This window comes from Poecilia reticulata, chromosome 16 (genome assembly GCF_904066995.2).
Source record: "Poecilia reticulata chromosome 16, P_reticulata-male-v2, whole genome shotgun sequence".
In the NCBI taxonomy this organism is placed as follows: domain Eukaryota; kingdom Metazoa; phylum Chordata; class Actinopteri; order Cyprinodontiformes; family Poeciliidae; genus Poecilia; species Poecilia reticulata.
This window is the reverse complement of record NC_088845.1, coordinates 4,110,185-4,132,057: the sequence shown is the minus strand read 5'-3', so window position 1 is coordinate 4,132,057 and position 21,873 is coordinate 4,110,185. Positions and strand designations below refer to the sequence as shown.

The 21,873-nt window shown below is 40.8% G+C and overlaps 2 protein-coding genes across 16 annotated transcripts in view; one reads left to right on the top strand and one right to left on the bottom strand.

Moving 5' to 3' along the window:
- The first annotated feature begins 1,890 nt into the window (after positions 1-1,890).
- On the top strand, positions 1,891-10,193 carry nes (nestin). Its single transcript, XM_008430833.3, has 4 exons — positions 1,891-2,924; positions 4,860-4,984; positions 5,930-6,003; positions 6,582-10,193. Exons 1-4 carry the CDS (start codon positions 2,094-2,096, stop codon positions 9,650-9,652), a joined length of 4,101 nt encoding a protein of 1,366 aa, XP_008429055.2. The 5' UTR covers positions 1,891-2,093; the 3' UTR covers positions 9,653-10,193.
- Positions 10,194-15,571: 5,378 nt separating this feature from the next.
- Positions 15,572-21,873, bottom strand: part of mef2d (myocyte enhancer factor 2d) — a 108,565-nt gene continuing 102,263 nt past the window's right edge. For all 15 annotated transcript variants that reach the window (XM_017309565.2, XM_017309562.2, XM_017309561.2 and 12 more), the window contains one exon: positions 15,572-20,624. In XM_017309565.2, coding sequence (XP_017165054.1) covers positions 20,210-20,624 — 415 coding nt within the window. In that variant the 3' untranslated portion in view covers positions 15,572-20,209. The remainder of the gene's footprint in view (positions 20,625-21,873) is intronic.

Genomic DNA, 21,873 nt, shown 5'->3' with positions numbered 1-21,873 from the left:
TGTGCACTCAACTAATTCAACTTCCTTTTTTTCTGTCTTTCTCACCGTAAGTCATTACTATTTTCACTTGAACCTTTGTAGTCTACAGAAACTCTTCCAGTAAACGGAAAGCAGTTATGTTTAGCAGATGTACTCAGATCTGCTAAACATGTATGGGCAAAGCTTTTCTGTTCTTACTGGAAAACCCTCGACTCAAAGCTGAGGAGCAGACAGTCCCAGTTAAAATGTCATCGGCAGCCATTCTGGCATGTGCTGGAGACTTGAAGCTGTTGCTGGACCTCAAATTTCACTTCTCCAACCACATCCCTGTCACCTGTCTTCAATCAGATATTGTGACATGAGGGTTTATGATGTTGAAACACCAAATGATTCCATAAACGTCACTGATAAATCCACTAAATACTTAAACAACATGCAAACTTCACATTGAAAGAGCAAAGTCCAATTAAAAACTATAACCTTTCTGCTGTTAGAGAAACAAATTGACCAACACTGACCTTCTATGCGAGGTCATGACTCTAATGATGAGGATGTATGGAGTTTAAAGACCTGAAACACCAAACGATTCCAGGAACATCACTGAATAGATATCCAGATGCATCGGTTGATGAATTTTCAGTGGGTGGACAAATATTGATGTTTATTAATGTTTCTGTTTCAGCAAGTGTCTAAGGATGCATTCACAAAGTTCATCAGCTTTAATGCTTGTTTGTTTGCCTTGACAATCCAAGTTATTTGGGGAGTTGTGAATGTGAAATTGAATTAATGATTAACACCAAAGAAGCAATCTCTCCTGTTTAAAAGACAAGTGACCCTAACAAAAACAAAGGTGGAATGAGAAGCTTGTGGTGAGAACAGAACAGAGTAAGTTTCATAAAATAACCCATAAGATGAAAATAGGGCATTTAAAAACGATACTGTTGAAAAACCACCTAAAAAAACCACTGAACTTAAGCAAAAGAGCATTATGTAGAAGAAGTGGTTATTTCGTCTGAGGCAAGCCTGTCACATAAAAACCCTTCTGCTTTTAGCTGAAAAACATATGCATGAATCTGTTTGCACCCCTAATACTCCTGGTATTCTGCCTGCTCCAGCAACGCACCACCTATCTACCCGAAGCTCCACCCAGGAGCTTCAGTCTCCAAGCCGAGCTCCAGACCCATCGAGCATCACTTCCCCATGTCTCCCCCAGACTAGTGGCAGCTGCAATAAGCAAACACCTGGTGGAAGGGTTAGACAGGCAAGAACAAGTATTGTTGTAATGATGTGCTGAAGGGGGAATGTCAGAAAGGGTAGGAGGTTCTTAAAGAGACAGAAGTCCATTTCAAGCTGTCTATGGTGCAAAGTCAAATTTCCTTTAAGTAGTTTTTGATATAAACAACACTTTCATAGCAACTGAAGGCAACATTACTTGTTTGTGCAATAAAATGGTACTATATGCCTTACATTTTACCCACCGCCATGCTTTAAGAAACAGTCATCTCCACACTGGTCCCCATTTTGTCAAACCTTCAACAAATTGAGTCAAGCTTTTTTTTTTTTGTTTGTTTTTAAAGCCACACACTAAACATTTAGCTCTTAATTCATCAGTGACAGAAGGTGAGACATGAATACCAAAGACTACAATGTGTGGCTTTGGGCATAATCGTGCATATCACAACATAGCACTGAGTTAGGAAGGAGTTAATATTGTAAATTACATTATGGCCTCTGTCTGCCCTTTCCATCTAATCCACTCTTCTTATTACAACCCTCCATCCCATCTCCGATATCCTGCCTCAGTTCCCTCTCTCCCTCTGTATCCTTCCTCTTGTTAGCTCCACTCTCTCTCCACAGTTCCAGTCTCCTCCCACCCTTTTTACTCCTCCCCTGGTCTCCATGTGCCCGGCCCCTTCATTAAACCCAGTATGAAAGAGACATCTATTTTGCTGGCAGTCACTCCACCAGACTTCACGGGAGGCTCCCTCACAAACAAGGAAACCCCACACGCTGACTCAGGCTTGGAACGACGAGATAGAGCCGGCTGCCAAATCATAATCCCTTTACTTCTGAGAGAAACCTCAGGTTCTGAAATATCCTTTTTCTAAACTAACATGGAGCTCCACGGAGTGCATAAAATCTTTCATCCAAACCACCTTGGTGAGGAGAAGCAACAGATGCTGAACCTGAACAGACGCCTTGAAACCTACCTTAGTCGGGTCAAATGTCTAGAGGAGGAAAATGAAATGCTTGCAAATGAGATCAAAGTTTTGAGGCACAACAATCAGGGGTCCCTGACACGCAGGAGGGGCTTAGAGGAGGAGCTGAGACAGGCGAGACTGGAAGTGGATGCCGCCTGGAGGGAGAGGGTCCTCACAGAGGTGGAAGTTCAGAAACTGACTGAGGAGATTCAAGCCCTAGAGATTCAGAGACAGATGGAAGCTGAGACCAAAATGCTGGCGAAGACAAAGATGGAGCAAAGCAGGAAGGAGCTGGAAGATGAGCAGAGAGCACAGATCTGGCTCAGGGAGAAGGTCAACCAGCTGGAACATGAAATGAAATTCCTAATTCAAACCCACGAAGAAGATGTGGCCCACCTGGAGGCCACTCTGTCCCAATCCAGAGCCGAAATGCTTCCAAACCGGATTCACAGGAGCAAACAGACGCCAGACCTCCTCAAGATGGGGCATGAGTTTTCCCAGAGGGCTGCCAGAGCTTGGCAGGAGGCCTCAGAGGCTTACCAGGGCCAGTTAGCTCAGCTGGAGGAGTCGCTTGATCAGGCCAGGAGTCGTTTGAGTCAAGTTTGCTTGGAGAAACGTGAGAGCCAGCTGAAACTTCAGACCTTGGAGAAGGAGATAGCTTCAGCTCAGGACGTCAGGCTACATCTGGAGAAGACTGTAGCACAGCGCAGAGACGAACACTGTCAGGAGATCCAGGAGCTCGGGGTGAGTAGTCTGCTCTGGTTTGGATGGAAAATTCTCACATTACATCTTGGATCTTTAATAACGTTTTTTTCAAACCTAAGAAAACTCAATTTAGCATCCACAATTAGTATTGTTTAGTTATTAAGTAATGCAGTCAAGTTATTCCAATGGACTCTCTGACTTGCATCAATCTCCTGGACAAGCATGTAGCGACAGTGGAAAGTGAAATGCCCCTTTAACAAGAAGAAACCTCCAGCAGGACTAGAACCTGGGTCACCATGAGCAATCGTTTACCACTGCTTGAAAAAAAACATTTACAGAGCATAGATGCAAAAACACATAAGTACTGATCCAGGGGTAATTTTTATGTAAAGGAAAAAAGTATTTCAGAATACAAAAGCTAAATGTTGTGAATTTAACTTATTTATAAGATTCCACAAAATGTTCTTAAGTTTTCTCATTTCTGTTGCTGTTTGGATTTAAAAATAATCACGAAAAAGCATTTGACCATTTACTGAAATTAAATTAATATGACTAGTCATTCAGCCGGGCTGCACAGTGGTGCAGTTGGTAGAGCTGTTGCCTTGCAGCAAGAAGGTACTGGGTTCGATTCCCGGCCCGGGTCTTTCTGCATGAAGTTTGCATGTTCTCCCTGTGCATGCGTGGGTTTTCTCCAGGTACTCCAGTTTCCTCCCACAGCCCAAAAACATGACTGTTAGATTAATTGGTCTGTCTAAATCAGGGCTGGGCAACTCCAGGCCTAGAGGGTCTCCTGTGACTTTTAGGTGCATCTCTACTTCAACACACCTCCGTCAAATAATGAGGCCGTTAGCAGGACACTGGAGAACCTGATTCAGCTGTTGGATTCAAGTGTGTTGGACCAGGGAGACATCTAAGAGTTGCTGGACACTGGCCCTCAAGGACCAGGATTGCCCACCCCTGGTCTAAATTGTCCCTAGGTGTGTTTGTGTGTGTGTGTGTGTGTGTGCATGGTTGTTTGTCCTGTGTGTCTCTGGGTTGCCCTGCGACAGACTGGCGACCCGTCCAGGGTGACCCCGCCTCTCGCCCGGAACGTTAGCTGGAGATGGGCACCAGCAACCCTCCTGACCCCACCAAGGGACAAGGGTGTAAAGAAAATGGATGGATGGATAGTCATTCAGCCTTAACATATAGTTTTAATTAATTGAGGATAGAACGAGTGCTGCTTTGAGTTTTTGCATTCAGCAAATTGTGGAACTGGGTTGTTTCTATCTGAGAAGGCCTCTAGAGGGAAGTACAATGAGTCATTCCTGGCTGAGAAAATAAAGTGAGAAACCACGGCCTAATGTGAATTCTTCTTAATTAGCAGATGGAGTTTAGACTTGTCTGCTGTTGCGTGTTAATGTCTTCTGACTTGACAAAGTCTGAAGAGCTTTACTTATTAATTAAACACTTGTTAGTGATGCAAATATTAATCTAAAACATTTTTAATGCATATATTTAATGCAAAGATTTAATGTAGCTCCTCTAAAGTATTCACTTTGTGTTCAAAATCTTCTTTCACTCAGCATCTCCGTTTTACATTTTAGTAGAATTAAAAGATTTTGTTTGAAAGCAACTGGGAGCCTCATGTTTATGGATTGTGATTGTTGGGATTTGCTCTGGTCACTTATGAGATCTCAGCACACAAAGATGAAGTCTTTCTAGGTTTTTCCCCACTGTGTTCCAGAATGACTGTCATCAAATGTCTTCCCAGAAAAAATAGATCAGCTTATCAATCTTCACAATGATTTTACCTGGATAGATAAAGGTCATAGTTATATATAAGTTATAAGATCTAAGTGTTGTCTTTTTTTTAAGTAACCTCTGTTATCTTTTAGCAAGAGTTGAGCAAAGAGTAAAAATAGAAGAACAAAGAGGTTATCATATGCCTACTCTAACTGCTTCCCTTTCCTGTTTGACTCCCTGTTTTGGCAGGAACACTTAGAGGAGCTGGAGGTGGAAAAAGTGGAGTTGGGCCAGCAGATAGACCACCTCCTTCAGGAGAACCACAGCCTGATGCAGATGAAAATGTCTCTGGGCCTGGAAGTTTCAACATACAGGTATGCAGCACTAAAAGCAGAGGCCTCTGGCTTCCTAAAGCATTCATGGCTTAAAACATTAAAAGCCTCTGCAAGTTGAGGGCACTGGGTGTCTATATAAAGCATGAAAATAGGACAGTAAAGTATGTCACATTTTATAACTTCAGTTTACTCTATTAGTTAAACACATCTAGGCTGCTGCTCAGAATAAATCAATAACCATCCATCACTATGAGAACAGACAAACAAAAAGCTGTCTGAGGCGAGAGTGGCCGTCTGAACCTAAGGTCGTTTCATTGTTACTGCAGCCTCTGCTGCTTTGAACAGAGTAACGTATCCTTTATGAAGCAGAGCCTTCTCACTCGTTCTCCCCCTCCTCAAAGTATTGACCCTCACCCTCTTCTTGAGAGATGTGGCCGATCTATGAGCTTTGGGAGTCTAGAGTATCAGCACAGGGGAGGGAGAGGAGAGGTCATTACTGAAGGACAAACCTCTGTATCATTTATTGCTTGTGGATCTGTTGTTATCATGAGCTGCAGGTTAGCAGCGATGCGCAACATTTTGATCAAATTAGATCAATGCAGCTAATTATAAGGGCTTGTGCTGGAATCCACGTGTGTGAATGGAAACATGGGTATTAGTGCTGCATGAGCTGCTTGCAATATCAGCCGTCAGTTGTGTGCTCCCAAGTGCCCCCTCATTCTGTATGTGTGTGTGTGTGTGTGTGAGAAAGGAATTGATGGCAGAGGCTTGTGCAGATGGCTCCTTGGTGGCGGGGCCTTTCCTCATTACCATAACAACGGACCTCAGTGTGGAGCTCCTGCTGGAAAGCAGCTAAAGTCTCTTTGCACTTTTCCTCTTCCCACTGTTCAGTGTGTAGCATTATGCTGCCTTTCACTTTTTTAATGCATAAGCATTGTTATTTGCGTATGACTGTAATATTTTCTCATGCTGTTACCTCCACAGAGCTTTGCTGGATGGTGAGGGCCTTGGAAGAGATGCAGTTTTGTTGAATAAGCCAAGAAGCGTTTCAGTTAGAGGTAATTGATGAAAACATTAAGCGTACATAAGGAACATGAAGTAATTTTGCTGCTGCAGTAACCTATGTCAGATAAAAAAGAGAAGAAGAATACCTCCTGTTTTTAGAGACAATAACTTCATTTAGTCCAAGTAGAAGCTCATACTAGGTACACGACACAGTTTGTAATCTCATTAGTTGCACAGGAGCTTTGGAATGGAGGGGCTTGGTGAAAGGGGCTGACGTAGGCACTTTGGGTCCTGTAACACAAGCCAACCAGACCCCAATGAATATTGAGCCATATGGGATCCCTTCCCGTAGCCTGGTCATCAATGAAAGGAAATGACGATCGATATCTCCCCATTAGTGTCCAGACCCACTTCAGAACATAGATTTTAATGATGGTTTGGTGAGGCAGACTGTATCTAACTCATTAGACAGAGTTCTGTGGTGGTATCAGATATCATACCACATTTGACAGAATTTTCTAATTAATTAGCTTTGTTTAATTAGATATTTTTTTTCTAAAGGCATTTGTACAAGCCATTTTTATCCCAGCAGCTTGGTTCATTGTTTATTCATGACTTCTCTCCGCCACAGATGCAGTTCTGAGTCCCTATGGGGTTAAAAAGAATTACCCGATCCAGCCGTCTGCTAGCCTCAAGACTACCTACCCCTCATCTGGCCAAGGCAGAACAGGGTCCACAATAACTGCAACACAATTCTTGAGCAGAAGATCTGCAGCTTTAAGAGAACCCCCAAAGACTTCAAGCAAACTTGCAGAAACAGCTGCAGTAAAGTCTGCAACTGTAGAAAGACCCTATCCAAAAATAGTTCAGAATGGAGCAGCTGAAAACTTTAGGCCAGAGGAAGTTCATGAAAAAGTCACCTATGCTGAGGCTTTATCACCTCCTAATGAGAAAGAGGCATTCGACAACATGTCTGAGGATGAAGATAAAACAGTGGTAGAAAGAGTCATTGAGTCAGTTGTCAGCCATACAGCAGTGTTAGGTCTCAGCAGGGAGGAACCTTTAAATGAGAAAGCTGGCAACCAGCAGTTCACAGCACTCAGCCCCACATCATGTGATGTCAGAATAACAGAGCTACCATGTAATTTCTCAGATAAACTATTGAAGGATCTGCCCTTTGAAGGGGAAACTGAAGAAGAAAATGTAGAACACCTAAGGGCTCAAGCTGATGGGTCGACAAAGGCAGAGCATGTTCAAGATGAGACTTCAGATTCAGAGACTGAAGCGATGCTTGAACCAACCTTTGAATCCAGACCAAGTAGTTCTGAATCTGAATGTGAGCCCCTTGAAAGTGCTTTTAACAGAAATGATGAAAGCATTTCGAATGTTGATGCAGTTGTTATGAGACAAGAAAGTAGCAGTTCCACTGTGGACATTAATGGAAAGGATGATGAGGACAAGTTGTATCCTGATGGGGAAGAGATGGATACATGGGACAGTGTAATAGAGAGGAAGGTCAGTGAAAGGATAGATGATGGTGTAGAAAATGAAGGGAACAAGCAACATGCTGAGCCAGAGGACGACATATCAACAAAAGATCCAGAGGAGAACAGAAAGGTTGGTCAAGAAGGCAACATGGACTTTGTATTGCCACAGGTAGGTGAAGGACACCATGCTGTATGGGAGCTGGAGCATGTTCCACCTCCTGACAAAGAAGACGGAGGGGATGAAGACGACTCTCAGAATGTCTCTGTGTCTTGGAGGACAGAGCTGGAGAGTGACAGCTACGCTCAGGATAACACTCTTGCCGATACTCGACCCCTGATCCGATACAAAAGCGATGACACTGACGCCAACACTCAAGCGTCGCACATTGACGAAAGTGAGTCCAGTGAAGGTGAACAGGAAAAGAAAGCTGGAGAGGCAGGAAGCGGAACATGGACTGACGGCAAGCCAAAGACATTTGGAACCATGGAAGATCTGTGTGAGGAAGTGGAAGAGGAGACAGTGGATGATGACTATAACATGGGATACACTCATGTTGAAGATAGGGATGCTGATCAGGGTGAAAAAGTAAGTGAGTATGATATACTTCTGAAAGATGCTGAAAAGGTTGAAGAAATGGTGATGAGTGGTGTTGAGGGACATTCAGAAGAGGAAACAGAAGAACTTACTGGAGCCAATATAGACTATGATGAGGAACTGGAGACAGACAGACTAGTGGAACAAGAGTTAGAAAATTTGTCAACAGATAGTTACAGTGCTCATTTTGGACATGAGCAGGTCAGAGAAGATATCTTAGAAATGGATCAAAAATCCATCAAGGAAATTAATGAACAAGAAAATACAGGTAACACATCTACCTGTGAGAGTGAAAACTATGAGTCTGCATTGACCACTGCAGTTATAAGCAAGAGTTTAGGAAGGCAATTTTTCAGTGATTCATCTCCTGAGATACAGTTGGCAAGCACTCTGACTGAGGAGGAAGTGAAAGAACAAGAAGAGACTGAAAAAGCAGCAGGAGGTTCTTCCAGTGAGATCATTAAATCTGAATCTGAACCAGTTACTACAATTACAAGAGATGCTTCAGAGATGCAACTGTTCAGTAATCCATCTGTTGAAATATCTTCAACAAACACTCAGCTTGTGAATGAGCAAAAAGGAACTGAAAAGTTAACAGAAGACATAGATTCCTCTGAGTCTGAAATGAGTGTGAATTATGAACAGGTGTCTTCCACTATAGTTGAAGATGTGGCGTTAAAGAGGCAACATTTTAGTGAATCATGTGTTGAGATAAATTCAACAAACAAGCTGACTGAAGAGGACGTCCATCCTATTGATCAAGAAGCTGTAGATAACCCAGAGACAAGAGAGGACTACGATGAGCACAATCTGGTGTCTCATGTTGATGCAACTGAAAACCACTCTGAATTGAAAGATTTCCTCAGCAGGTCGGATATGGAAGACAGCAACATCATAGAAGCTCCAAGCTCTGTGTTACTGGTAACAGCAGATTCAAATCCTCCACAAGATGTTGATGCTCCCACTGAGAACACCGAGGTGCTTCCTGAGGAAAGATCAAATGTATCCCAAGAACATCCCACTGAGGATGCTGAGGACTTTCACAAGTTTTTTGAGGAAGGAGAAACAACTGAATGGGAAAACCCAGAAAACACAACAAGGGAATCTGAAATGAGTGACCAGATCAAACACGATCTAAAGAATGATAACCTTCACGAAATATCGGACGAAATAATCATACATGAGGAAGAGCCTGTTGAAGTTTCCGTTGACAGTGCCCTGAATGAAAACGACATTTTCAAAGTGAAGGATGTAAAAGACAGCAGTTTCCATAGTCACTTCACCTCTGATGGAAAGAATGACTTCTGGGTGTCCTCTTTGGAGACCGGTGCCACTTACACACCAAACAATGCCTGTAATGAATCTGCTGAGCAAACCAATCATAATCAAGGATTTGCTGACAACAGGGATTGGGGGAACTTGGAGAACCCAAAGGTAGTTAATGGGAACTCCAAGGTGGATATTGACCCGTCTGGCCTGGATCCAACAAAAGAACAGAAACAGGGGAATGCCGAAGTGAAGAAGGTGTTTTATAAAAATGTAGTTGAGGGTGAGATGGTCCATTCTGAGGAATCAGATGTTGAGGCTGAATCTTGGTCATCTGGAGAGGAAACAGCCTAAAGAAGTGAATGTTACAGTCAAATCAGCTCATAGATCCAAAAATAAATTGTCAAGGGTATATTGTGGTTTTATTTGTTGCATCCGAAAACCAAAGTTGCCTTTGTGCATTTCTTGGAGAATAAACAACCACCGTGCCAACTCTTACTACCTTAATTGGAGGCAGTTGTCTAGCATTTCCTTTTATCCTGATGTCTAAATTGTTCTACCCTCGTAGAATGCATGTTGAGAAGATTATAAGTCTTTGCATGTGAGAAGAGCATGAAAATAGAACAGAGTATCATTTGAAAGTCAAAACAGTTATTGATCAGTGCTTATTCTGATTTTGCTGTTTAATAGAAATCAATAAGACCAGCAGGTTAGGATTCCCTGTAGAGCTGCCATTGCATTGTGACAACAATTTCAAATTCATTAGCTTGCAAATTAGTTGTCTTTGCATGTGTTCCTCATGTAGAAAGAATGAGCGATTGGTTTTCCTTCTCATTGTAAAAGTTTATTATAGCTGTGGTAATCTCAAAGTAGAAAATAAAGTGTAGACTCATAATGCTTTGTTTCTTGTGTTATTTGTCTGCATGGAGCATTCAGGCTTTTAAATCATTGTTTCAAACAGAGTTTCATCAAACGTGTTGCAGTTCTAACTGATGCAGCTTTTGGCATTGTCATACGTAAATATATATTGTATCTTTTTTAATGGAACTACTGGAATATGACAACTTTTTAAATAAAGAATTATCAAGTATTTAACATGCAAAACCTCAAACTTTTAAAAATCTCAGAACTTTCTTGTTTATGCATCTACCATATCTACCATGGAACAACCGCCAAACACTAACAGTATAACGTTGTACTTCTCAGAGAAAAATATTTTTGTACAAATAATTACAAAACTGCAAGAGGCTGTCAATCATAACATTAACATTTGTATATTTTTCTAAATGTAAAAAGTATATTGTAAAATAACTTGTTCAGTAATTATTGGGGCAGACTTCTACAACTATGTACATTTATCTTAGACTCAGACAACAGTTGCATCGTTAACAGAAGGTCAAGAACCAAACTGTTCACATGTTTCCAGCAGCATCCATCTAGCCTCCCTTTGGGGTTTGCCCTCTGGAAAGCTGTGAAGCTCTGTGGGTGTTTTTCTGTATGTTTGTGGACTTGGCAACTTACCAGGTTAACTGACCTTACGGCAGCAGAGTCAACAAAGCTGTACCAGAGTCTTCCACAGGCATTCAGGCTTCCCAGGAGATGGCTGTGCAAAAAGAACTAAAGCGAGAACAATGTGTGACCTCATCTTGTCCACGCCCCACCCCACCCCTTCACATCCCCCACGTCTTTCATTAGTCAGTTTGCTCAACAATGCCGGCTATTTTAGTAGAAGCTCGCCTCTTTGCCGACCAAATCTTCCTGGTGGGGGATTCAGTGAGGAAGGAAACCACAGATGGTTGTATTCACGGACAATGCTGAAGTCCTGGAATCTTGTTACGACAGCTGTCTGGCTTGCTAGGTGGTGTTGACCACTAATCAATAGTGCTATCTATCCCCCAAAACACGACACAACAAAGTTATAACTTACTGAAATGTAAGCTGAAGGTCTCGTTAAATTCTAATGAGAATCAGAAACCTAATTTCTGCAGAAAAGAAAAACAATAACCAACTTGGCATCCTATTAACCTAGAGCCCACCAAGGGAGTAATTATTTCTTTTTAAATATGGACGTGTTTATTATCTGGCTGAGGCATTACAACATTTGGCACAATGTATAAATCTTCATGGGTGTTTGATTTCATGGCTACAGTAATCACATTTCTTGGCAACTTCACATAAAACTTTGCTTCTGAGTGTTTATCTGATCGTCAACAACACGTGTTTGCCACATGCCAAGATTTCACTAACAAGCTCCCAAGTTACAGCGAAACCTGGCGTAGCCGCTAATTAAGGATTATTGTGTTTGAGACATGTACACAATCAGGACATGTTCTGGGGGAATTTTACCCATGTGTATGAACATCTAAACAAGTTTTTTTTTTTAATTATTATTGGTCTTTACATGGAGTCCAGTCGTGTGGTATCGACTGATCCTATATTATAACTTCTGGCCTTGTAATCATCTTCCCAGGCCCTTTGTCACAATATATCAATTCTAAAAGCATCTAATCTCCTGAAATATAAAAGGTCAGCAAATAAAGAAAACATTTGGTCTCCAAGGCCAGCATCCATTAGTTTAGTCATAACCAATGGATGTTGGTCTGTGGAGAACATGGGGGAGGGTGTCCATAAAGAAAGACCTGAGCCTGTTTTATCTCATTGTTGTAGGTTGTCCTCTGAAGGCCATCTGCCATCCATCATCCATCCCATTGATTTATTTCTGATGTCATTGCTGATTGATGGAACAGCCAGAGAGGTAGACTTTCCCATCTTTATAGCTGCTCAGCTCTGAAAATTTAAGGGGAACATAGAGGAGAACATAAAACTGAATAAATAAATAAATATTCATCTTATTTGTTGCATTCCATTACTCTTAGATTTTTATGACAAGAGAGGAAAAAATTTACAGGACGGGATAATGTGAAGGTGGCCTTGCAGTGTGTTCCTACACCTGGTTCTCACACACTGCCAGTGCTGCAAATGTTTTTCTAAAGGGCTCCAATGGAAAAGGCCCAGGCTCTCTACATTAGACAGTCTTTATTAATAAGCAGTGAACCCTAACCATGCATGTTGCAGCAACAAACTACGGTAAAGTGAATTTTGTTTGGTTTTTTTACATAGTAGACATGTCAATGTAGAACAATTCACTAACTTTAACTGGGCCATTCTACTAAAATTAGTTTCCCGTAAGGTATTGAATAATAGTATCATTGGTTTAGCTTTATTATTAGATGTTAAAACTTGGATGAAAAAGCAACAGCAAGGTTTACAAAACAGGAAAAGAAGTCAACTGAATGAATAGGCTCCCTGTATAAAGTTTATTCATTCATGATTAGGATGAATGAGTGAGGTTGCACGTGTTAAAGGAGACCAAAGGCATGTCCAGAATCTTTTTCAGGCTGCTTCAAAAAATGTACAGCTGCTCCAGTTGGGAGATGAAATCCTTCCAGTTTGTCATGTGGTGACCTCTGACCAGCTGACTGTGCAACCCAATTTGACTCACAGAGGTCATCAGAACATTTTCTATCAGGCACTAAGGATACTCTAATAACAGACGGATTTCAGTGCGGTGGAGAATCATCTCTGTATTTCTCTTGGGTCTTTTTTGTCGGTCTCTAGTTTTGCTGACCGTTTTGGTCAGTTGTGAGCTGAAGTTTACAGCCATAGACGATGCATAAGTAAAATCTGAGTTATTTAGCAAAACATGTTCTTTAGCAGAAGAAACCTTTTGTCTCCAAGATAACAGTGAATAAAAATAATAAAATCAAAAACATGCTGGTTGATTATGTCTATTGATTGCTGCCATTGGTAAATTTGTCTGTCCTGTGTGATGATTGAAGCATCTGACTTTAATTCAACACAATGAAGTTATCAGACACAGAGTTGTATTAAAATAGAACAGGAGTTGCACTGCAGCGTGCAATCAGCTAATGACAGCTGCAAGTTGTTTTTAGAAATCAGGGATGAGTGAGACTATAGTAATGATCCACGGGTAGGAAATATTGACTGATTCTTCATGAGGACACCTGTGACCTGAATATTTGTGTCTGTACTAAAGGTTACACACTCGTTAGTGAGACATAAAATTGTCCATGCAGAAAATGTTCATGTAAAATCCAAAATTTCACATTCAATTATAGTTATGAATATTGGACTGATCTTACACAGAGCCATGAACTGTAGGTTTGTCAGAGATTAATTTAGATTTTTTTTTTCTGGTTCTTATTTTTGGGCCATCTTTCCCCGAGTCGTCTCCACTATTAACTCCAGTTACAATTGTTGCCCTGTTCAGAGCATTTTCCTGCAGCTCCATGGTTTTTAAACACAATTTTCTTCAGCATCATAGTCCTCAAAGGCAGCAGCAACAATAGCATACTTACCAGGCCTGGCATCATGAATGCCAAAGTCTGAATTATCACCATTTTCTGCATCTCCAGAGCATCTCTTAATCCTGCACTTTATTATATTATATCCTCCTAAATCATCTTCAGCAGCCCCATCATCACCAGAAACAGCAACAGCTATGTTTTCCTCAGAGTCAGCAGTAAGAGCAATGTCATTTTCAGAGTTAGCATCATTATTAGCCTCTAGTTTGCAGATTGCTTTGTCAGATCCTGCTGTTGCCAAATGGCTCACAGGTTAGTTCCTTGTTGCTTTTCCCTCTTTGAAAATGTAACCCTAAATGTTCCCTCCAACATGATGTACCTAGCTTCTTGGCTGTGATTACCTCCAATACATCAGCAACAAATGATGGATCGACAAAAAAAAAACACTTAAAATGCATGTTGGTTAAAGCTTTACCATGTGCTGTTTCATTTCATATGATGATGTCTCTATATTATCTTCAAACTTTAGAAATCAGCAAGGCCTGGTTCCTCCACTGGTTGGTATCTGTGTGTGTCTGTCAGCAGATGCCCTCTCCGTAATTCAATCATAGTCCAGAGAATCTAATTTGATGCAGACATGCCACGCCCAGATAGCAGGACGGTGCTGGGAAAGACATTCGGTCACATCCAACTCTCCACTGCTCTGTCTCATAGCAACCACACAGGATCACAACAGAAACACACCTGACAAGGCTGATCTCACTGATGTCTAAGCAATAAGCTTTGACAAGAAAAGTGTATCTGCTATCCACACTCACCAGCAGGAAATAGAGTCAGCTGTCCATCAGACAATGGCCAACTTGTCCAGTGTGACTTTGACTCAGCTGTGAGTGAGTGTGTGTTTAGCTATTAGCCTGCTGAGTCACAAGAGTGTGTGTGTTTCTCTAAAACAAGAGTTGAACAACTGTTACAAAACCACTTGATTATGACAGCATTTGGTCAAGACAAGCGGTTCCAAGATGTCGCCACGTTTGTGCCACATCCTCCATCAAGCAGGCATCTGTCTCTGAGAAACATGACAAACATGTCTTACTCCCAGCATGTTGAGAACAAAATTTAAATACATCTCTTAAATTTATATTTAAAATGTTGTCTACACAGTACTCAGTAACCACAACTATTAAGGTAACGGTAAAGTAAAGGGTCTAATACTATCAATATAAATTAAAGATGCATTTTTTATTTTAAACAGTTAAATGTGTTGCCATGAACTTTTTTCTTTGTTTCCACAAGTGAAAGAAAAACTTGACAGCAGATTTCATTTAATAGACTACTTGCCATCTTATCACTATTAAAAGAACAGTTCTTATGTGACGAATTCAAAGAATCAAATGTTTTAATCATTTAAGGATCTTTTTATCTAAATTTAACCCAATCAGTCGCATTTTTAAAAAGTAATTTTCCCATTTTTTTAGCCTATGAAAAGCATGTAATACAAAACTGATGTTTCAGAGACAAATTAGCAACCATCTACATTTTATCCAATAAAATCTGCAGGTTTTATGTATAATATTGAAAACTTAAGTCACCTTTATAAGGTCAAAATGTCAGATAAATTACCAGGACTGACATCTGAAATGTCACCATAACTGTCTTGTGAAACCACCTTTAACTGCAAAAACTAACCACAAACATTTGTTTAAACTGATCTGTGTATGTTGTAGAGAACATTTTTGTCCACTTCAACACTGCATTAATTAACATTTTGCCAGATTGTTATTTCATTTAACTGTGGTTAGCACTTTTCTTTCAATTTGTAAAAAAAGAAAGAAAAAAACAGCCTTCCATTCGTCACTTTATGATCACCGACACCAGACACTTTAGGGCCCTCTAGTGGTCAAATTGTGGAAATGTCTCCTGACTTTCAAAACAAATGACAAACTCAGACTTTAGGTCAACTTGTCTATTTAATATATAAAATACGGTAAAACATACGCAAAAAGGGGAGGAGGGTAAGCTGGGACCAATGGATACTTTGGTACAATAACAAACACTTTTTTTTGTAAAAGCAGTATAGAATTTGTAATAACATATCAGTGCATACTTTATTTATGAAAATATACACAAATTGTATATCATTCTCCAAAAAAACAACAAAAAATATTTTTACAACAAAAAAGCCGACTAGCCAAACACAATATATTAGCTATAATTTACTTAAAACTTTTACTTCAATTTCTTTTTTTTTCTTTTCTTAAATGTCATCTTGTGTGACGTGTGTTTGTGTCAATATTACACTTTGTTTCCTACGACATGATTCACTTTCTCTTGTTTTTAACATGGCCATGCATTGACATCATCGTGTCTGGTCAGAAATAAATTAGACGTGTCACGCTGCCCCTCCTAAAGCCCCCCCACCCCACCACCACCTCTGTGTGGACCGACAAGTTCGTATCTTGAACTCAAAAGCTGCAGCATAGAAGCGGTTTGTCGCAGCCCACTCGCTTTTGTACTAATAATAATAAAAATAAAAAATAAAATTCACCACGCTTGTGTTGTGTCAGGTCATAAAAATCGTGCAACATTAGTAACACCCTTTTTAAACAAACAAAACAAAAATAAACCCAAAGAGAAAACAGAAATACATATTTATAAGATATTTTCATAGAATAAAATCAAATAAAAATAAAAAATAAAACAAAATGTCTAACCTACACAAAGAAACTCAAGAGTTCCATATCATCATGACATCTACCTGCAGTGAATTCTGCGGTAATGATGATAATAGTAATAATATCGATCTGTAGAGAACAAGAAAACAGACTGTCACCAGCACAAGTTAACACTGGAAAGTCAGTGAGACTTCTAGACATCATTATACAGAGGCGTGTATCGCTTTGTCAGGGGAAGGGGAGGGAGAAAGAACCATTTATCAGCACGATTGTCTTTCTACGATAACAGCGACCCCTAGTGTTGGCCTACGGGTCTGTCGCAAAGCTGCCTCTTTGTTACCTTTTTGGAAAAAAACCTGGTACTCTCAGACTTAAATTGCCTTTTCTGGTTCATTTTGTTCGAAGCTCTGGGCACAACAGTCTTAACAGTCAAAGTGTTTACACTCTGGGGATTTACTGCATGTTCACTCTGCCACGCACTCTGACAAGCTTTATTGACACTGACACTTGTCAAACAGAGGATCAGCAGCTGTGATAGAGTGACAGACAGAGATAAAGAAAATGAGAACCTACTTCTGAACTGAGCAGAACGTGATGAGGCCGAGGCATCGAGCTGACCCCGAAAATGATTCAACTTCATCTCAGCGCCATGACCCGCTATCTGGATGAAGAGAACTAGAGGATGAGCGTGTGTGTGTGTGTGTGTGCAATGGACCATTGATGTATCCGTGTGTGTTTGTGCAATTTTGAGATTAAGCCTCCAGAGAGGACATAAACCCCAATTGGGTGAGTGAGTGACAGGGGTGAGAGGGAGGTGACAAGGGCCTGGATGTGGTAAAGCCCAAAGTTGACAAGTCTGCGTAGGATTTGGGAGGTAGTCATTAAAAGATCAGGAGCCGTTCTGAACCCTCCGGCTTAAAATCAAATGATACCCAAATTCAGCTCCCAGGGCTTTTCACAAGCAAATGGATGCTTTTTAGGAAAAATAAATACACAAACTTCCACTTTTGACCATCACGGCTTTAAAAATCTACCCACTAAACCCGAATATCACCATTTGACATTTTTATAGAATACAAAAATGACCTCCTTCACATCCTTTTACCTTCAAAGTGATTTTTTTAAAACTCTCCAGAGTATAAAACTACAGCCAACCAGTGACAGGCGAAGGAGAGGTCCTCTAAATGTAGATTCATGGCTTTAAGTAGGAGAGAAAGACAAACCTCAAACTTAAATAAAGATCTAAGGGACTTCCTCAGCATCCTTATCTTTTCAATCTGTATGCTTGCGCGTGTGCGGGTTTTTCTTGAAGGTTGGGGGATAATTGCATAACCAACACTACATAATGATCAGTTTTGTTCATAATCAACTGTAAAATTTCTCAGCTGATGCAGAAAAAAACAAATGCTGAAATTTCAACTTTGATATGTGCTCAGTAACCTTTTCAGTTGAATGAAAAGGATGAAATATTTCATTTCAATGAATACGTTCTGATGGTTTATAGTTGTTTGAAGACGAGAGGTTTTATAACAACAAATTCTGCAGTTTGAATTTATAAAGTTGCTGCCAGTCAGCTGTGCTCGCTACCTGACTGCGCCTGAAATAAGATGGAACCTCATAAAATATATTAAGTCAATTATAGAGTGCAAATTCAGACCTGGATGGGAAAGCAGAAGTCTTATTATTTCTAAAAGTATCAATAAATTACACCGATTTTCAATCAGGTACTTTTATTTTCTTTTATCCGTTTTGTCACTCATATTTATCTGTGGATTAAATTTAAAGCTACAGAAATAAATGTGAAAATAATCATTATGTTAATATATTTGCATGTCCAATGCATTATATAAGGGTGGGATTTTGATTTCTAAATAAAAATTAATTAAACCACATTTTCATCCATTTCTGTTAAGAAACGGGGATATTTGTGTTAAGCCTGGTCCACGCCTACTGATGTGTGACAAAGAGAAATTGTATAATTTCATTTTTGCTCCTTTAACAAATCTTTAAAGCAATATGCAATTTTTTCCCAATAATGTTATTTTTTAAAATTGGTGTAATATTTTTCATGATCCTAACTGATTTTAAATAGAACACTTTCACAAATTGGAAGCAATCCAAAAATCCTAGAAAAACAAACTAAAAACATCATTTAATTAAAAAGTTCTAAACTGAAATTTGTCTGTTTTCTGCGTCTGGTGCGGCACGCCCAGGTATCAGCCCCGTGTGATCAGTGTGTGCTCATAGGTCAGGTGTGTGAAGGAGTCGGAGGTGGGAGTTAATGTAAAGTGCACTCCATCAGCGACAGAGTCCATTGCTCACTCATAAACAGTCCGAGTCGCCACTGCTTTACTTTCTTCCTCTACAGCGCCCTCTCTTGGCTAATCCACATTTTACACTTTATATACACGCATAAATAATTTTAAAAAAAAGACTGACCGATCCACTGAGAATCAACATTTGTTTTTTTTTTTGTTTTTTGTTTTAAATCTTACGTTAAGGGATATCCTGCCGAATATATAATATTTATATATATATACCTATATATAAATATACACAATCCCTGTCGTTTGCTGTAGTCCATAGCCTCAGATGCGGAGTTGCCCATGCAACCGCCTGAAGGTGTTTAAATATATACTTGTAAATGACCTATTTATTTCAACCTTCATAACACCTAATCCCTGCCACACAAAAGCCACAAAGGTTACAGATTGCTTATATACACGGTGCCACACATCCCTCCCCGACTTTAAACATCAGCTACCACAAAAATAATTTCAGCTGTGTGCATTGCAGTTGTGTGTTCAAGGATAAAACTCAGAGTGAACATTTGTCCAAATCACTTCCTAAAAAGAAAGAAACAACAATCAGTTGAGGTAACAAACCCGTATACACAAAAACACACACACACCAAACACACGTAACTTTCTCAGCATCTGTAGTCGGCACGATGTTTGCCGAACGATGAGACTGTCACTGAGCTGTTGCAGCTCATCCCTGATTCGAAGAAAAGCAGTCTTTTACCTCGGCGACATATAATGCTCCTCGTCTTATAGCTGGCCTGCATGGTTTTGATTCAGCAAGGGCCTGAGGGTCCACTTTCATGTTCAGGGCCAAGGCGCCAAATTGTTGACAGAGCTGCCAGCGTGGCCGGGGAGAGAAGCATGTTTTTCTTTTTTTTTTTTTAGTGTCTTCAAATCCAAAACCAAAATTAATCTAAACTCTGGACAGTCAAGTACAGAAGGACGAGACTCTGTTCAAAACCGCCCGAAGAAACAAGAATCTAAATAGATGGCAACGCAGCTGTGGACGGCCGGATGTGTAGAAAAGACGTATGTGGACGTTTTCAGTGGCACTTTCAGAGCACAAATCTGTCATGTTTTACCAACATCTGTGGAAAAAGAGTGAGGATGCAAGAGTGGGTCCATTCATACATCGAATGCGGGGCATTCTGGGAAACAAGTCCGGTTTGTTTGTCTGGTCTGCCAACAACTGTCAAGTAGTTAGAAAGTCCAATTTTATGCCTGATTGAAAATGTACTTGCTCACTCCTACTAAAAATGCAGCTGGATCAAGTCCAACATGGTAATTCGTTTGATGAGTAATCCCTGGATCGTTGGCTCAACCCACTGGGGGCTTTTCACGTTTTGAGTACATCAAAGTACAAACACGAACGCACATCGCCATACAACTGAGCATCAGTGTTCACATGTGCAACATGACAGTGTTTGCATGCTTGTGTTGTGCATGAATGACGTTCCTGCATGAAGAGTAAGTTACTGGGTCAATGGTGGTATAATTCTGTGTGGGTTTTCAGAGGGGGAAACTGGGGGGCGTCAAGAGCTGGTGGGGGGCATGTACACAAGCCACAAGTACACATCTCCTCCTTCCATGTGTCCATCCCTCTGTTCTCCTTTATGTCACCCAGGTATCCAATCTCACTCTCTTGACGTTTGTCCCATCCTGTTCCTGAGGCTCAGCTGACGAGGGCCGCAGCAGGACCATGGCGGACTGCTGTGCTCCGGCTGCCGCCTGGTGGTGGAAGTCTTGCCCCCCGCCTCGACCCTGGGCACCATCGTCCCTGTCGCTGCCCTCATAGGAGGAGCCGTTGCTGCTGAGGCTGTCGACGGGCGAGCGGCCCTGTGTGCCAGGGAAGGCGATGGACACCAGACCTTGTCCCTGGATATGAGGCCCTGCGCCCAACACTGGACCCCCGGTGGAAATGGGGGTGCTGCGGTCACGGTTTGGGGAGACGGGTTCTGATTTGATGTTGACATTGGGGTTTGTGTTGACTGTGAGTGCGGTGCTCTGAGGGACGGGGCCAACTGACCTGGAGGGAGAAACAAAAACCAGAGAAAGTGGAGATGCCACAGTAAGTATAACTGCATACTAGAGTTAAGGTCAGGCTTTAAAACTGGAGTATGTAACTTTTATTAAAAAATGTAAAAACATAATAGTTCTTTTTTTATATACTTGTCAAAATTATTATTTTGTGACGGTATAAGACACAATCTGTGGGGAAAAAATAATTAAAAAAATATGGAAAGCCTCTCTCCCAGTACTCCCAGCACCACTCAGTGAGAAACAACCAGTCAGTCAGGAGGAGGGTTTTAGTGCTGTCAGTCACTCTCATGCTCACTCCTCCCACTTGATCTTTGCTAAGCTATAGCTGACTCACCTCAACATAGCCTACCATGAATGCTAAGGCTAGTTAGCATAGCCATAGATGACAGCAGAAGAATGTTTTCCTGTAAAAGTGAGTTGTTTTTCCCCCATTAGCACATTGAGTAGCAAACAGGAGGTTGACTGACAGCAATAAGATCCTCCTTGAGGCTCTGATTGGTTGTTTTTGACCAGGAGTGGTGCATTTTTTTCTTTTTTCACAGATTATCTGTAACATACCATACTGTCACGACTTGGTGACAGTTTTAACAAATACGGAAAAAACATATTTTTGTAAAAGTTACATACTGGAGCTTTAACACTAAACAAATCACATGGAAGAAACACAGAGTCCAGCCAACATCTTTAAAACTCCACAGAGTGACTGAATGAATTTACATCAACAATCAGATAGACATAACACCGAAATGTGCAGCTAGCAAAAGCTGAGCATTTTGTCAAATACGAAACACCCCAGACACCCGAGCAAAGCTGTGAACCTGGCCAACGAAAGCTTGGGCAAACCGCGGCACATGGAGAGCAAAGACGTACAGGACACAGGAGACCAACATAAAAGCAGAGTCATTACACCATGCAGCACGATCATTCTTGCATATTGGATTTGCTGTCAGGTTCCACAGCTAAAGATGAGCATCGGTGCTGAGTGCATTTATATTCTGTTCAATCAGCGCAGCAACACAAACTGCTGACGATCACATGTTTTCCCCTCATTTCTCTGCTTGCTTTACTTGCTGCAAAGTGAACACTTGCATTTTGGGGTTCATCTGTCAAGTTTACTTTCTCCTTTGTATAAAGTTAGGTAGCAAAACTCTTTAAAGTTTTCACTGCAGTAATAGACACATTACATACTCTCTAATATTTGCTTATTAATCTGTATACAAGATCAAGAGTTTCTT